The sequence below is a fragment of the Pungitius pungitius genome, chromosome 20 (genome assembly GCF_949316345.1).
Source record: "Pungitius pungitius chromosome 20, fPunPun2.1, whole genome shotgun sequence".
NCBI classification, from domain to species: Eukaryota; Metazoa; Chordata; class Actinopteri; order Perciformes; family Gasterosteidae; genus Pungitius; species Pungitius pungitius.
The window spans coordinates 5,193,885-5,208,752 of NC_084919.1; the positions used below are offsets into that span (position 1 = coordinate 5,193,885).

General features: G+C 45.6%; 1 protein-coding gene across 1 annotated transcript in view; it reads left to right on the top strand.

Moving 5' to 3' along the window:
- The first annotated feature begins 36 nt into the window (after positions 1 to 36).
- Positions 37 to 14,868, top strand: part of mdn1 (midasin AAA ATPase 1) — a 45,356-nt gene continuing 30,524 nt past the window's right edge. Inside the window, exons 1-33 of the mRNA XM_037448661.2 lie at positions 37 to 285; positions 538 to 764; positions 857 to 1,081; positions 2,088 to 2,195; positions 2,407 to 2,599; positions 2,676 to 2,885; positions 3,166 to 3,297; positions 3,416 to 3,519; positions 4,147 to 4,261; positions 4,627 to 4,811; positions 5,393 to 5,474; positions 5,628 to 5,723; positions 5,828 to 5,940; positions 6,962 to 7,110; positions 7,203 to 7,263; positions 7,726 to 7,937; positions 8,032 to 8,135; positions 8,454 to 8,598; positions 9,053 to 9,149; positions 9,302 to 9,415; positions 9,534 to 9,681; positions 9,837 to 9,944; positions 10,148 to 10,299; positions 11,335 to 11,513; positions 11,923 to 12,131; positions 12,594 to 12,740; positions 12,832 to 12,973; positions 13,063 to 13,197; positions 13,510 to 13,648; positions 13,824 to 13,956; positions 14,094 to 14,224; positions 14,334 to 14,472; positions 14,621 to 14,735. Coding sequence (XP_037304558.2) covers positions 190 to 285; positions 538 to 764; positions 857 to 1,081; positions 2,088 to 2,195; positions 2,407 to 2,599; positions 2,676 to 2,885; positions 3,166 to 3,297; positions 3,416 to 3,519; positions 4,147 to 4,261; positions 4,627 to 4,811; positions 5,393 to 5,474; positions 5,628 to 5,723; positions 5,828 to 5,940; positions 6,962 to 7,110; positions 7,203 to 7,263; positions 7,726 to 7,937; positions 8,032 to 8,135; positions 8,454 to 8,598; positions 9,053 to 9,149; positions 9,302 to 9,415; positions 9,534 to 9,681; positions 9,837 to 9,944; positions 10,148 to 10,299; positions 11,335 to 11,513; positions 11,923 to 12,131; positions 12,594 to 12,740; positions 12,832 to 12,973; positions 13,063 to 13,197; positions 13,510 to 13,648; positions 13,824 to 13,956; positions 14,094 to 14,224; positions 14,334 to 14,472; positions 14,621 to 14,735 — 4,645 coding nt within the window. The 5' untranslated portion in view covers positions 37 to 189. The remainder of the gene's footprint in view (positions 286 to 537; positions 765 to 856; positions 1,082 to 2,087; positions 2,196 to 2,406; positions 2,600 to 2,675; positions 2,886 to 3,165; positions 3,298 to 3,415; positions 3,520 to 4,146; positions 4,262 to 4,626; positions 4,812 to 5,392; positions 5,475 to 5,627; positions 5,724 to 5,827; positions 5,941 to 6,961; positions 7,111 to 7,202; positions 7,264 to 7,725; positions 7,938 to 8,031; positions 8,136 to 8,453; positions 8,599 to 9,052; positions 9,150 to 9,301; positions 9,416 to 9,533; positions 9,682 to 9,836; positions 9,945 to 10,147; positions 10,300 to 11,334; positions 11,514 to 11,922; positions 12,132 to 12,593; positions 12,741 to 12,831; positions 12,974 to 13,062; positions 13,198 to 13,509; positions 13,649 to 13,823; positions 13,957 to 14,093; positions 14,225 to 14,333; positions 14,473 to 14,620; positions 14,736 to 14,868) is intronic.

The window sequence follows — 14,868 nt, forward strand, 5'->3', positions numbered from 1 at the left end:
TCACATGTGGACAGGATTTTAACACTAGCGACGGGAACATGCATGTGTGTTTTGATACAACCTTAGACAGACGAACGCGTGATGAACCTAGTAGTTTGGTTTAATATCAAGGAAGCATAATAGCTGTTCATATAGCGCGCGAGCTTGTTTTCGCTCTAGATAGCCTCTCTATAGGCGACAAATGATACGATGGAAAATTTAGAATTGAGCCTGTCATCACTGGGCACCATATCCAGACATGTTGCCAAAAGTCACAACGAACTGACCCAATATCTGTCAAAGCAGGTAAGACATTTTCATTCCTGGCTTGTTGGGAATAACATAATGCATTAAGTGTTTTTTACCCACCCTAACACAAAACGTGCCCGCAGACACTCCACGCGACCTACTTGGAGTGTATTCTGCTGCCTTTTTAATACCTAGCATGTCAACATTTCAAGAAATATTATAAATTCTCTATGTGTGTGTGTGTGTGTGTGTGTTTTGTGTCACAATCAATATTCCTATTGGGACCTATCTCGTGTGATTACTCCTCAGATATGGAGCCAGCAGGACAGGCAGTGTATTCTGGAGTGTGTGGCCCAGCTGCTGTTGGAGAAGGATTATACTTTGCTGATTGCTCGGCACCTGCGGCCGCTGGTTTTGGACCTGTTGGAGCGCAACGCAGAGAGGGTCAAAGCTGGTGGCAAGATCAACCATGACCTCCACGAGCGCCTGTGTGTGGCCCTCAGCAAACTCCTCGGCATCAGTCCAGATGCGCAGACGTAAGTGGAAGCTTGGCACTCCACACAAACTTTATTTAGGATTTCTGCGGGCTGTATCCACCGTGACCAATTCTCATCCTTCCCCCAACAAGGTTTGCTGCAAGGTATTTCAACGATGCCCCCCCAGTGTTTCAGCGGCTCTTCTTCACCAGTGAAGAGTCGTCGGCCGTTCAGTACGGCCCCAGGAGGATGAAGCTGCGTGACCTGATGGGGGCCACCTTGCGATTCCTCCACAGTGACTGTGCCAAGTTTCGAATGCTCTGGGATTGGAGTCCCTGCGTATCCCAGCTGCTCACCAGCGATGTCATGGTTCGAGGGTATGTACCCACCGTCTCTTTCGACCTTTAGAGAATCACCTGGGCAGGGCAATGTAACAATGAATCAACCCTGACAGGCTTCATAGGTTAAAATCCAGCTTGAAAAAAAAAATGCATTTTGGGTCAAAAGAAGTGGTATATATTTTGTACTAGATCTGTGTAATTAATTGAATCCACTTAGACACAATTGAGCATGGCAAGGGTCATTATCTACCGCTATCAAGTGTTTATAAACTTTTAACTTTTGAATAGGCAGCTAAATAAATCACAATGTTTAATACCGATTCATAACTTGAAAATTTTGACTCAATGTGTTTGCTAGCTTTTAAATTACGTTTACAACCAAAAATTTCCTGTGCCCTTAAAAATTGTAAAAAATGGGTCTGAACACAGTTAGGCAAAATGACTGCAATGATATCATTATTGCCACATATAAATGTCTGTTACCCCAAATATATTTGCTAATTCCGATAGCAAATTTAGAGCTCTGCATTTATTTATTTTGAATGTCAAAGATGTGCTTATTTTAAATGGTTGCACTTGTAAACAAGCAGCTGGTTTTTGCCGACATTTTAGTTCTTTGGAATTGGAAGATGCACGAGAGGGTGGAGTGCAACTTAAAACCGTAAAAACATTTCACACGACTAAAATCTTACAATAATTTAAACCATATATCTACTGTGGAAGTTGTTAGACAAAAAACATCAGCAGAACGGCCATCGCCATGGTAGCGACTTGTCACAGAATGACCTGGAATATATCCTATTTTTAGTTCTATTTCAAATGGACCTGGAAAGCTAATTTACTAAATGAAAATGTGTCCAGTGGAAGAGCCTATGAACTCATATTTGCAAGGTTTACTAAGGGAACTAATCAAGTGAGAAGTAGAGCCCTTGAGATTTCCATACAATCAGATTTTTTAAGCGACCAGAAGAGCTTTCCCTGATGGCAATTGGAAAGAATGCAGGTTTAAGTCTAAACATGTTATTCCCATTGTCTCCAACAGGTACACTGCCCATTGTTTAGCGCTGGTCTCTCACATGACTGATAATCAGAAAACCATCTTTCTGAGAAAGGTGCTGTCAAACGATGAGATCCTGCACATGAAAATGAAGTATGTTTTTTTCTTCACTTTTCTTGTTATTATCGCTTGGCATATGTCCTGCAGAGTATTATGAAACTTTTTCAGCAGTGGAAGAGTTTTTCTGATTACTTAGAAAAAGCAAAATAATACTTAATTAAAAGTACTAAACACAACATTTAATTGGATTAAAGAACAGAGGCATTGTGTCAGTATTGTCACTTTGTTCTAAATCTTTCATCAGAGCTTTAGAAGAAACTCAGCAGCTGGAGGTGGAAAAAGCTCTGGTGCTAACCAATCAGGGTTCTGTGATGTGGCGTCAGGAAAAGGCTAATAAGTTCACCCGGGGCCAGGTGGTATCAGAGGACCTGTCCCAGAATGTTGTGGCAGTCTGTGGGGTTGTGCTACCCAGGATAGTTCCTAGACAGACTGAACAGGTATCTACTCATCACTCATCAAATAAAGCGGACTATTGGGGAGATTTTTGGTCCTCATGTTGATTTTATTGTGCAGAGGAACCCAAAAGATCTGGTGCTGGTGGAATCAACCTGCCGTAATCTTCGGAGACTGGCATTGGCTGTGGCTTCCCAGAAGCCAGTGCTGCTTGAGGGTCCTATTGGATGTGGCAAAACCGCCCTGGTTGAGTTCATGGCGGCTGTCACAGGGCATACAAAAGCTACAGAGATCCTGAAGGTCCAGCTGGGAGATCAAACTGACAGCAAGGTGAGCAGGAATGTGAAATAAGGCTGAACTCCCCCCCGCACACCCACATATGATGTTAGGGGAAACACTGGTCATGTCAAACAATACCCAACCCTACTATGGAGTGGCATTATGGGAATTGTAGCATCCAGTGTTTTTGAAATGTTGGCCCATACATCCTTTTTTCTCTTCTTCTTTTTAAGTATGTCCGACTAAATCTCTGGCGTGCCGCTTTAACATCCAAGGGAAATTGGATGGAGCGCAGGAAACCTCTAGTGAATGTGCTTGGTTTGGTTTGCAGATGCTGCTGGGGATGTACCGTTGTACTGATATCCCAGGGAAGTTTGTGTGGCAACCGGGCACATTGACGCAGGCCGTATCCAAAGGCCAGTGGATCCTCCTGGAAGACATCGACCACGCACCTCTGGACGTGGTGAGTTAAAACCTGTTCATCCTCTGAGGAGATTCTTAACACACACATTTTTGTTAGGCTAATAGGTTGTGCTCATATCATATCAACATCAAACTGGACGGAAATCTTCTTGTTTTAGATATCGGTGCTCCTGCCTTTGATGGAGAATAAAAAGCTGATGATTCCGGGGAGGGAGGATTGCATCGATGTTGCTCCAGGATTTCAGTTCTTTGCGACAAGGAGGTAAGAAATAACAGCAGCTTGTAAAGATATGGTTTTTATCTGGTAATCTTGTGTTATTTTTCACTTTTTGGACTATCTCTGGCATATCCTACAGCCTCTCTGATCTTTCCGCATTGTTAACGTCTCAGTATCCTTCAAACAATTTATGCCGTGCAACAACGGATTCCGTTTATACTTAAACATAGTGTAGTGATTTCTCAGGTGCCTATGATTAACGCTGCTGTTCCCGTTCACATCGGTTTTGGTGCTTTGCAGGGTCACTCTTCCTCTTTGTGTTCCTCAGTAATGCTTAGGAAGCCTCCTAACCATTGTAGCAGCACAGGTAGACTATCTGTTGTTGAGAGGGGATGAGGCGAATGATTTTTATCTGACAAACGTGCAGCCGCTCACAACCAATCTGAAACCATTTGCAGTAATCCAACATGCGTGCGACATCCTGTATGCGGCCCAATAAGTGCCTTTAAGAACCAAGGCCCGCGGCTGTACACGCAAACAGTGAAGTAGCCAAGGGATGAGAGGGAGGGAGCGAGTTTGGCTGAGCCGACTTTGACACCTCCACTACTGATCCAAGTGCTTGATCTCCGCGTGAAGCGGGTGTAATGATCGTGATCTGCTTGTGTCTTGAAGGATGTACTACAGTGGCGGCAGTTGGCACAAACCTCAGAACGCTCATGCAGCGCTGCTGGACAAGTACTGGACCAAGCTGCAAATGGGCAACATGACGCGGGAGGAGCTGAAGAAGGTGAGGCGCATGCAAGCACTGGGGTTGTCCCAGAGGGGCAGTTTTTCTTCGGCACAGTGCTTTGAACAACAACATTACGGTGAGAGGGATTTGACGCGGACCGAACGGCATGATAGAGGGAAGGAGGCAGAGACTGAAGGACTCGAGGCAACAACGGGCCTTTAACAAAACAAACAGTGAAGGGCAATTAGGTTGATCACCTTAATAACCACCACCATGAAATAGAAGGAATATTTCCACCTGTCAAGTCCTGCCGTGATTTTGAGATCGTTCCGGCTGTGTGTCGCTCTTCTTTTATACGTCACGGGAATTTAAATTTGTGATTGGGCAACGAGGAGGCGACCTAACCTCACCCCCCTGTGTAGGTGCTCATAAGCAGGTATCAGAGGCTGACGGTGGTGTCGGACCGTCTGCTGGATATCTACTGCCAGCTGACTGGGGAAAGACACTCTGACTTGGAAACGGGTGGCCTCCAATCGTCTGACGACGGCCAGCAGCACAAGTCTGAGGACAAAGGCACACCGCTGGAGGGGAGAGCCCTGTCGCTGAGGTGAGGCCCCGTTCGCCGAACTCTTTAATGAGCTTTCCACTAGCTGCTGCTGCTGCTGTGCTTGATGGATCATCGACCCGACTGTCCTCTGTACAACGGGGATCACAGATTCTATGGGTCAAACCGAGGCCTTTTCAGCTGGGAGCGGTTTTTGAAAACGTCTGCCACAGCCTGAGCAAAACCCTGGGTTTTTAAGTAGCCACGCTGCCCTTGCTGGCGACATAATTCACTTCCCCTAGATATTAAAATAAAGTAATTAAAACCCATGCCTTTTTGGGGGGTTTCTCATTGAGGGAACTGACTATAGGGCACACGTTTCTGTCGCGCAGATGATGGTGGAACCCCAGTTTGATGTGGCGCTGCCTTGAGGGAATTTGAGACGTTACAGATCTGCCCTGGTCCCCCGGGAAATGTGTCTGCAGTTTCCATGCTCTGTGCTTCAATAGCAGATGGTTTTCATGGATCAATGTAATTAACTGCATAGCTCGGGCCCCACGATGCAATTGAAGTAGGCCGATGTTGTCGGGTTTATTACCGGGTGAGGCTTGAAATGTGGCCTATTTTGTTCTGTAATTCCACAGGGACCTTTTGAAATGGTGTGAGCGAATCAGCGTCAACTTCGACGGTGCCTCATCGGCCACGGCACAACATGTCTTCCAAGAGGTTAGTGGGTTCGACCTCTTGACCAAGTGGGCAAATAAAGAGCTGAATGAAACAGTTGTTAGAAAACAGCACGTACTTGTATTTGATTCAGAGGGATTTAGGATGTGTCGTGTTTGCTGACGTATGCCTTTTCGGTCTGTGTCTTTCCGCCAGGCTCTGGACTGCTTCACAGCCATGCTGTCTCGTCCTGAAAGTCGACTGCGGATGGCCGAGGTCATCGGAAGCAAGCTCAACATTTCCAAAGAGAAGGTGACCGGCCCACTTTGGCAAAAAAACGTTTTTTTGGACGGAGAGGCGTTTTCCAAACCTATCCCGTTTATTTTTTTTTTAAACAATCAACATTGTAATTCCAGGCCCTGCACTTCTGCCAGATGTATCAACCCGGCATCTCTGTGACCGAGCTGGAAGCCACAGTGGGCCGAGTGACTCTGGGTCGAAAGCAGACTGAAGCAGTGCAGCTGAGTTTGTAAGTGGGACACCCTGCCCGACACCCCCTTTGACCTTTTTATTTCAGCGCATCAGCTGGTCACTGCCAGCCTTCGCCCTCCGATGGAACCAAACGGGCCCCTGCTGGCAAATTGAATAAACATTGAATCGATTATGGTAAATACATCATTCTAATAGCTCGGCCACCCGGACGTGCCCAAATATTCACACAGATTTCCCCCTAAAGCGATGGGAACATTTCACACATGTAAACGCAAACATTGCAAATGTGTACCCGTTGGTTTTCTGTTGTAGTAAATGGAACCTATAGAGGGTGCACACTGCAATGGCATGTTTTGTTGTAGAGGGTACGGCTTAAAAGCCGTCCTGTGGACCAATCAATGTCTGCTGTCAAGCTTTCCAGATATATCGTTTTTTTTCTTTGGTGTCTATGTTGCCTTTCCGTTGGATGCCCTTCCTGCCTCAACCGTGGGTATTGGTCCTGTCTGGACAGTTTTTATTGTGGTACCTTATTCCTTCCATTTTGTAATAATGGATTTGTTAGTGCCCTATTAGAACATGTAACACTTATACTTGGACTTTATCCAACTAATTACGGACTTGTCATTGGCAGCACCAGATCTTACTTCATAAAAGCAGCGAATACAAATGCAAACACTGCGTTTTACTTCCTAGAATGGCTGAACAAGGACTATTTGTAAATCTCTTTTTAAATGCAGGTTTTACTGCAGAAGAAAATGCAATGGGGTGAATTATTTTGCCACTTACTGTTTAATATTTTCAACACTTTATGTGTTTAATCAGTTTTCAGCTATTCTTTTGTGAATACTGTGAATACTCTACTTGTGCCAGGATAGAAGCATTTACCACTACCCGATTATTTCTACTAAAACAAAGCAAACTCTTTGATATCCGTCTGTCACGTCTACCTTTTAGTAGTTGAGATTTCATGGGTGCTAGATTGTGATACAAAAATCTACATACAAAGCACACCTCTGAATGTGTAACCATTCAATGTGTCATTTTATTGCTGTGAACAGGGACAACCAGACCTTTGCTGCCACACGTCCCTCCGCTGTGCTGCTGGAGCAGCTGGCTGTGTGTGTGGCCAAAGCAGAGCCCGTTCTGCTGGTGGGAGAGACCGGAACTGGCAAGACTTCCACTGTACAACACCTGGCCCGAGTCACAGGTCCGTATGTCCTTGGGGGATGAATAAACGTCTTTTGTATTTGTAAAGCAGCAGCCCATAAATGACTCAAACCTTCCGTGTGTTCAATGCAGGACACAGGTTGCGGGTTGTGAACATGAACCAGCAGAGTGACACCGCCGACTTGCTTGGCGGGTGAGTGGCACATCGATTCTACACAGCGTCTAACAAAAAGGCATCCTGCTTAAACAAACAGTTGAAGAGAAATGAGTAAAGTTAGTGAGAACCAAACAGTTAGTGAAAGAGGTGCAACGCAGACCCCCCCGATCAGTCTCTATATTATCGTACATCAATGTAATTGTATTCATAATATAAAGACACACATTTATAATTATCTACTCAAGGACTACAGATACAAATGAACTCTCGAGCCAAGTTATTACAGATCTACATAAAGGTGGAATCTCAAATCCTGATTAATGTGTGGTGTTCCTGGTAAATCGATGGATGGATGAGTCTCCATCTAACAACTCAGTGGGAGCCTCCTCCTCAAAGACTAGTAGATATTTGGTCGTTGCTGGTGGATGGCAGGAGTTTTGGGTCGGAGCAAAACTCCTGGGTTGCGACAATGTTATGTTATATTTCTGTCCAATGCAGGTACAAGCCCGTAGACCACAAGCAGATATTGCTCCCTCTGCGGGAGGCCTTCGAGGACCTGTTCTCCCAGACCTACTCGAGGAAGCAAAACCTGACCTTCCTGGGTCATGTGCAGACCTGCTTCAGGGAGAAGCGCTGGCAGGATCTGCTCAAACTCATGGACCACGTCTGCAAGTCTGCTCTCACCAAGGAGCTGCAGGAGAAATCAAATGGTAGCGTCGTGGAAAGAATACACATTTCTTACAGTGCGTACACTGACTTTCTGTAGCACGTTAAAAGACAAATGCTCCCTGGGTGTTTTTGCAGCTGCCTACCTGCAGGAGCAGTGGGAGGCCTTGGCTACCAAGCTGAACCAGACGCAGCAGCAGATCCGAGCCTGTGAGGCGGCCATGATCTTCGCCTTTGTGGAGGTAAAAACCTTAAAGGGGTAGTAAGGGTGTTACATGGTCTTTATTCAGGCTTTTTTTAAGTGGGCTTTATGTTAGGTACTTAGCCATAGTCAGCGTCAGAGTAGTTGACAGTCGGTGGGCTCCCATTGTCGGAGAAGCAAACAGGAGTACCAGCACTGTGGCCCGGAACGGCACCAAAAGGTATTCTAAGCACATAATAGTAATCGTTATCAGGGTTAGGGTTCTGACTTTAGCCAACAGGGGACTGCAGACATTGAGGCTCCATTGTAGCCGTAACGCTCTCACCCAAAGCTTTGACCTCTTTGTCTTCCTCCGTAGGGAACATTAGCTCTGGCAGTGAAGAAGGGCAACTGGATCCTGCTGGATGAGATCAACCTGGCAGCAGCCGAGACCCTGGAGTGTTTGAGTGGGCTGCTGGAGGGCAGCGCCGGGTCTCTGGTGCTGCTGGACCGCGGAGACACTGGTGAGGACTGCCGTCGTGTCGGAGTGCAGTATCAAATCTTTTCATCAAAGCCATATCCAAATCTCTCATTTACACAATGGTCTCTAAAATGTCCTCCCTGACACCCTAAGTGCACCACAGACATTTCTTCTTAGCAAAACGTATAGTCCCCCCTCGTATATGTCTGCCAAATTATTTTTATCTTTATACAGAACAGCCTACTTCTTTTTTCTTCCTTTAAACTGTAGCCGATGTAAATCTGCCGATGCAAAGGGCACTGCAAATAAAATGTATTATTATTATCATAACCATTATAAATATTTATTTATCGCAAGATTTCTTAATTGTTATTTTTTGACTTGATGGGATATGCAAATTATCACACAAATAGATTCATATTATATTTAACAATATATTTAATATACATTGTATTTTTCTATTGCAAATATATAGTACTTTCTTTTTGTTATCACAGAGCCTTTGGTCCGCCACCCAGACTTCCGGCTCTTTGCCTGCATGAACCCAGCGACTGATGTGGGGAAGAGAAACCTGCCTCTGGGCCTCAGGAACAGGTGAGCGAGCTAAACCGAAGAATTATTTCTTTTAGTTTGGAAAAATCCGGTCCGGGGCAGGCAGACTAAGCAGGGTTATCCAGGCCTAGTTGGCCAAATCGGCTATTTCTCTTTCTGTGATTTGATTGTGTGTGTGTGTGTTTTTCTCTCAGGTTTACTGAGCTGTACGTGGAGGAGCTGGAGAACGAGGGAGACCTGCGGATTCTGGTTTCAGACTACCTAAAGTGCTTAAATCCACAGAGGAGTGTCATCGGTGGCATCATAAGGTTAGCCTTTACGTAATGTCACAGCAGGTAGAATCACGCTGTTAAAGGCGCTGCTGAAGGCCACCGTGGCCCCAATAGTTTTTTGCCAATTAACTCCTCAGTTGTGTTTTTTGTGCAGTTTTTACCTGTCTGTACGAAAGGAGGCCAATTCACATCTGGTGGACGGGACGGGCCACAGGCCCCACTACAGCCTGCGCACTCTGTGTAGGGCACTGAAGTTTGTGGCAACGAACCCCTGCCACAGTGTGCAGCGCTCTCTCTACGAGGTAGGAGGCTAGATGAACATTCCCTTATTTACTGCGAGTGAGACATGGCGGTAGATTATTGTATTGTTGGTATATGTTGGCGCTAAAGCAAGTTACGGTCATTTCAATTCCTGCATGCATTCCAAGTTGACAATCTCCTGGATTCATGTTGGCAGGGTTTCTGCCTGAGCTTCCTAACTCAGCTGGACAGAAGTTCCCACCCTGTGGTGCAGAAGCTGGTGTGTAAGCACATCCTGATGGGGAACACCAAGTGTCTCAAACATGTAAGTTCTAGGAGCTGTATATTATTTATTTTATTTTTCAATATTGTATTAAAGCTCTATTACTGTTGACCTTCAATCTTAAAAAATAGAATTAACGGATTGGCTGCAAGTCAGTACCACTAAACGGTTGTTTTTAAATGTCACCTTTTATGTAAACAAGGATATTTGTGCTCCATAAATACATTTTGTCTTGTTTCCTGCAGCCCATCCCGGCACCATCAGGCCGGCCCTGCGTGGACGTGGAGGGATACTGGGTGTCCCAGGGCGAGATGGAGCCAGCTCTGGACCCCAGTTACATCCTCACTGCCTCAGTCAAACTCAACCTGCGCGACCTCGCCAGAGTGGTGTCTGCAGGGTAGGAACACCGTTGCACACGAATTCCCTCTAATCGTTGATCTAAAGATATCCAGATCTTTATTTTGTCCGAGCTAATCCTGTCTACTAGGAAAGGATGCATCAAAACATGTGGTCGGCCTCAATTCCCCCTGTGGACAGTGATCGTCCTGGTCACTGCTGTTTTAAATTTTTTTTCAGTCTTTCAGATGATGACAATGCTTTTTTTGATGCAGTGACATTCAAAATTTACGTGGGTTTGATGTCAGAGAGAACCATTACTTTATGCAGCCGGCTTTGTACAAGATATCATTTCATGGTGTAGTACTAGGTTTTGCTTTTAATCAAGGTGATGGGCCCAAATCATGCAAAACAAATGTTCTCTGTCTGTTGAGAGTACATACTTTTTCATATAAGGTGACATGAAATCCTAAAGGATAGTATATAAGTTTCTGATTTCAGTCCATTTTATAATGCAGTATTAACATTTTTACCAAAAGTTGGTTGTCGTTGTCATAATAACTATTTTGGTCAAAGCTGTATTACTTAATTTTGTTCAATATGAGGTCTTAAGATAGCAATGTTGATAGTGCAGCTTCCAGTAATGTAATGTACATTACATTATATGTCATTTAGCTGACACTTTTATCCAAAGTGACTTACAATAAGTGCATTTCCACATAGAGATACAAACTCAAAAGAACAAGTAACAAGAAAGTACAATTTTCATCAAATAAGCAGTTTCAAAACATGTTATAGAAAAGTGCCATTATAAGTACAATTTCAGCTCTACAATTTGTTAGTGCTACAGTTAGTGTTTTAGTCAAGGTAGAGTCTAAAAAGGTGTGTCTTGAGTTTTGGGCGGAAGATGTAGAGGCTCTCTGCGGTCCTGATGTCATCAGAGAGCTCATTCCACCATCTGGGAGCCAGGACAGCAAAGAGTCGCGATCTCGCCGAGTGCTTTTCTCTCAGTGAGGGAGGAACAAGCCGCTTGGCAGATGCAGAGCGGGAGTGTGCGGGATGTATCACTTCCTCTCTTGTTATGTTCTTTTCGCAGGACTCACCCGGTGCTGATCCAGGGAGAGACATCGGTGGGGAAGACCAGCCTGATCCGCTGGCTGGCTGCAGCCACAGGGAACCAGTGCGTGAGAATCAACAACCACGAGCACACCGACATCCAGGAGTACATAGGCTGCTACTCCTCAGACGACAAGGGCAAGCTGGTGTTCAAAGAGGGTACGAACATGTGTGCTTACACGCTTCCTAGTTATTCCGGCGTTCTGCAGAATCTGAGGCTCTACAACGAGAATGTTTTGATTTAAGAAGGAAATGCACTCATACAGAAATCGGATATTTATAGAAAAATTTAACAAAAGAATGAGTTTGCAATGTTCATAACATTTGCTTTGTCAACAAAACCCAATGTGGTATCATAATGAATTTATCCTATTATATGTGGAAGCATTATCTATCACATGTGAATAAAGCACATCGATACACTGCAACGCATCAAAGCTGTCATTGAGGACAGAGTTACTTTTTCTAGGAATATCTGGACCACAAATGCCATTTTAATTTGACCCTACATTGGTCTTCCTCGGCAATCTGCACAGACTTATGTCAACTGCTTGTGTGTCTGCTCCAGGTGTTCTGATAGACGCCATGAGGAAAGGCTACTGGATCATCCTGGATGAGCTGAACCTCGCCCCCACTGACGTCCTGGAAGCTCTCAACAGGCTGCTCGACGACAACAGGGAGCTCTTTGTGGCCGAGACACAGGAAGTCATCAAGGCTCATCCCAGATTCCTGCTGTTTGCTACCCAGAACCCACCTGGGCTGTATGGCGGCAGAAAGGTATACATGGGTTCCAACTGAGAGGGATTTGTCCGATGGCATGGTCACAGGATGACTTTGAGGGTTCCCTTTGGTCGAACACACAGGTTGAGATCGAAAGAGCTTGATAACGACAGGCAAGATTAATAGAAAGACATATTTCTGGTCGCCAGAAGATTAATGGGACATGTCTCTAATGTCCTCTTGATTCTTGATACTAGGAATTTGACATGGCGGGTGCTGCATAACATTGGACAACAAGACAAATAAACAATGCATGAAATTGGTGTTTGTTCTTTTCATCACGGATGGGCAAGCTTTCAAAGTCTCTTTTTTGGGGGGGACTTAAATCCATCTTTGGTGGGAAAGCTACATATGAAATTGATGAGCTTCCATGAAAGGTTATGGCAATGTTGTTTGGATTTGCATTATATCTAATAAACTCAACTTTTATTGAGTAATCATTTACTGTTTGATGTCCAGGTGCTCTCCAGGGCCTTCAGGAACCGCTTCGTGGAGCTGCACTTTGATGAGCTGCCCAGTGGGGAGCTGGAGACCATTCTCCACCAGAGGTGCAGCCTGCCTCCATCCTACTGCACCAAGCTGGTCAAGGTCATGCAAGACCTTCAGGTAACGCCGCCCTCTCGATTTCTATTATATACTAGTTTCTGTACCTTGCGGTCCTAACTTCCTGTATAAAATGGTGTTTCCCCCCCTCCAGTTCTTACGCAGGGGATCTTCAGTGTTCGCGGGGAAACACGGCTTCATTACTCTCAGGGATCTGTTCCGCTGGGCCGACCGCTACAGGCTGGAGGAGCAGACGGACGCCTCTCAGGACTGGCTGCAGCATTTGGCTGATGATGGTAAGGCTTGACCGACGTGTGTCCAAAGCTGCCAACTGACACCCGTGTTCTATCGGGAAAACCTTAGATAAAGTTGTTGTTTTCATCAGGGTACATGCTGCTGGCAGGACGCGTGAGGAAGCCAGAAGAAGAGGCCATCATCCTGTCCATCCTGGAGAAGCACTTCAAGAGGACGGTGAACCCTGAAACTTTGTTCTCTCAAAAACAGGTCACCAGCCAGTTCAGTAAGTGCAACATAGAACTCTTCTCTGGGGCTTTGTGTATGGGCTTATACAGACTACTGATCAGTATCTATTTAATGTAGTTTGCTGTTGCTAATGTTGGAAAACTAGTTTTTTTGTTACTGAGTCAGATCACCAATTGTCTGAGTTTTCTCTATTTGTTCTGCTGCTGTCGTAAGGGGTTCTGTCCCAAAAGTATATTTCGGGGGAAGACTTTTGACTGTAGAACCACCGTACACAACTGGGAAATCTACTTGGCCATCGAGCTTGTCCGATGAACACAGAGTCATATTGGCCCGTCGCTCTGATTGGCAGGTCCCTTCGTCGACAGCATCGCCGGAGTGCCCGAGGAGTTTCGCCACGTTGTGTGGACGCACAGCATGAGAAGACTGGCTGTGCTAGTAGGACGGGCGCTTCGATTCGGAGAGTCCGTCCTGCTCGTGGGAGACACAGGGTAAGATTCAAATAGGCCCAATACGATCTGCCTTTGGGAGGATTAGAGTAAAATTAACAGTGAAACGTACATGGATTCAACATTTTAAGTTTATATACTTTCCGCTCTAGCGCCACCAGCTGAAGGTGCTGGTATTTCAATCGTGCTAATGTTTTATTCAATGTTCCTTCACCAGATGTGGTAAAACTACAATCTGCCAGCTGTTTGCTGCTTTGGCTGGGCAGAAGTTTTTTGCGGTCAACTGTCACCTCCACATGGAGACGTCTGACTTTCTGGGGGGCCTGCGACCCGTCAGGCACACACATCAGGTACGGACCCGTCAGCAGTGGGTGGAAATGCTAATGTGGATGGCTTTAATTAAGCAAGATCATACATGACTTTCCTGAAACTTACGGTCTAACAAACAAATCTATCAAATTGACTGTGTGTGTGTGTGTGTGTGTAGACGGATGGTGAAGACGGCAGGCTTTTTCAGTGGCATGACGGCCCCTTGGTGCTAGCAATGAAGGAGGGAGGAGTATTTCTCATGGATGAGATCTCCTTGGCAGACGACTCAGTGCTTGAGAGACTCAACAGGTAGACAGGCATACATTCACACAACACATGTGTGCACAAATACAACCCAACAACACCAGCCACACACACACAAGTGATTAACAGACGGAGGCTTGTGTTTCCCTTTCAGCGTTTTGGAGACAGAGAAGTCCCTCGTGTTGGCGGAGAAGGGCAGCGGCGACAACAACGACGTGGAGCTGATCGGAGCCGCCATGGGTTTCCGTCTGCTTGCCACCATGAATCCTGGAGGGGACTTTGGCAAGAAGGAGGTAGATGCACAAAAAAAGAAATCAAAGAAACCACAGCTGCAGAAATGCACATAATGGAATGAAATGCTTATTAACATGCGTGAGCTTTTAGTTAACCAACCGGAACTGTGTGAAGCCTGACTCTTTTCCTTCGACCACTTTCCGACAGCTCTCCCCCGCACTGAGGAACCGGTTCACAGAGATCTGGTGTCCGCAGACCAACAGCCGCAGCGACCTGGTTCAGATCATCCAACACAACCTGCGCTCGGGCCTCTCACTCGATGGTGAGCTAGCTTGGAGAATTAGTTCCCGTCATTCCATTGCATGCCCTGATTACAACTTTAAATGTCTACAAACTTATAGATGAACGTTATTACATAATTGTGACAACGTGATGATGGATTTTGCGGCGTCTGA